At 41.1% G+C, this 1897-nt stretch overlaps 1 protein-coding gene across 1 annotated transcript; it reads left to right on the top strand.

Annotated features, from left to right (window-relative positions):
- Window positions 1-561: 561 nt before the first annotated feature.
- On the top strand, window positions 562-1897 carry Dynlrb2 (dynein light chain roadblock-type 2). The gene is made up of 2 exons (XM_008843459.1): window positions 562-798; window positions 1836-1897. The coding sequence occupies exons 1-2, from the start codon at window positions 573-575 to the stop codon at window positions 1877-1879; spliced, it is 270 nt and encodes an 89-aa protein (XP_008841681.1). The 5' UTR covers window positions 562-572; the 3' UTR covers window positions 1880-1897.

Raw genomic sequence — 1897 nt, 5'->3', positions numbered from 1 at the left:
TTGGCACAGAAGTAGTCACTATATCATTCACTACTGAGAATGTAAAATACCAGGGCTAGAGAGATTGCTCAGTGGTTAAGAACACTGTTCTTGCAGAAGACCCGGGTTTGAATCCCAGGACACACATGTCAGCTAACAACTGTAGTTCCAGTTCCAAGGGCTCCAACAACCTCTTCTGTCCTCTGAGGGCATTGCACGGCACAGGTGCACTTACCTACATGCAGGCATAACACTCACACACATAAAATAATAAATAAAATTTTAAAAAATGTAAAATATCAAATGTCTAAAAAGTAGGAAATTGATTATATTATGGTATATCCATAAAATAGAAATGCAGGCAGAGATGGACAAAAACGGCAATGACATTATCAACAAAGGAAGCTTGTGTGCTCTAACCTAATGATGAGAAAGCCACAATCAGATTTATAAATATTGTTTGACTCAGCTATACTTAAAACTCTATGTAGAGACAAAAAGGTTTTAAAGAAATAAGCTAAAATCAATACTGGCAAGTAATGCCAGTCACCATTTGTTTGTTTACAAGGACGAAAGATTTCCAGTATTTTGCAATGTGTGTATCATTCTTAGATCAGGGAAATATTAACCCCCAATTAAATCTCATCATAGGCATTCCAATCCGAACAACCCTGGACAACTCCACAACAGTTCAATATGCAGGTCTTCTCCATCAGCTGACCATGAAGGCCAAGAGCACCGTCCGTGACATCGATCCTCAGAATGACCTGACCTTCCTTCGGATAAGATCAAAGAAGCACGAGATCATGGTAGCCCCAGGTAACTGGGCATGACATTTCGTACCTGAATGTCTTTCTTCTTTACTGGTTAAAAGCCTCATTTCAAAGACTGGGGGAGCGTGGATTTTAATATGCAGTATGAAACAGTGCAATTTGATTACAAAAACAAAGGTGTTTGATTCTCAAGCTCCCAACTTGAAAGTATATGAAATCAGAAAATAGGCCTTTGAACAAGCTGAATTTTTCTCACACCTATTAGTAATCAAAAAAGATCTGGAAAGCTTGGCACACAGACTCTCTGGATAGCAGTCACAGAAATGTCCTATCCAGGAAAGAACGTAGGAGATGGATCCAAGGCCTATAATGTGGCTGCCCAGGGAGGAGAGCATGGCCAACTGGTCTACCGAAAGACATGGCCACAGGACACTACCTTGAAGGAATCGTGTTCACAGTGTTTCTTAATAGCTGTATTGACTGAATGTATGTGAAGGACACGAGAGTCATGAAAGGGAATAAAGTCTAATCCTCTAGTTTCAATTCGGACATAGTTTTTTTTCTTTTGTGTGGTGGATAAGTGTGTAAAGATGTGATAGTGAAGGTGAAGCCCCAAGTGAAGCTCCTGGCATCAGGAAGGCCATTCACACCGTAAACATTCACTGAGATGCGTAGAGTGTGGACTGGGCAAGAGTCCAAGGACACTCTTGATCTAGCTGTGTGATGTTTTGATATGTGAGTTCCTTACAATGAAATGGTTAAAATAAATATGTCATCGTCCCAAACCTAGCACACAGAGCATCATCACATCAGATGAATAAGTAAAGCCGTGTCCCCACCCCTGACGCACTAATACCACTTGTACAGTGTTGTTCTTTAACTTCCCAAGTCTATGACACCAAAACAATGAAATCGGAACCCTTCTCCCAGCCTGTGTGCTTTAACTCTTACAGTGCACCACGGGGATTCTGATATGCACGCATTGGTCTACATAACATCCACGTGAAGTTTAGAAGAGAACAGGCTAGCCGAAATGTGGACTAAGTGTGACTTTGAGAATGAATTAACTTTGTCTCTCCCCAGATAAAGAGTATCTTCTAATTGTCATCCAGAACCCATGTGAGTAGACCTGCGCTGGCCAACTC

This window comes from Nannospalax galili, unplaced genomic scaffold, assembly GCF_000622305.1.
Source record: "Nannospalax galili isolate Female #2095 unplaced genomic scaffold, S.galili_v1.0 scaffold1080, whole genome shotgun sequence".
Lineage (NCBI taxonomy): Eukaryota > Metazoa > Chordata > Mammalia > Rodentia > Spalacidae > Nannospalax > Nannospalax galili.
Note: the sequence above shows the minus strand (reverse complement) of the source record. Positions and strands in the feature narration are given on the sequence as shown.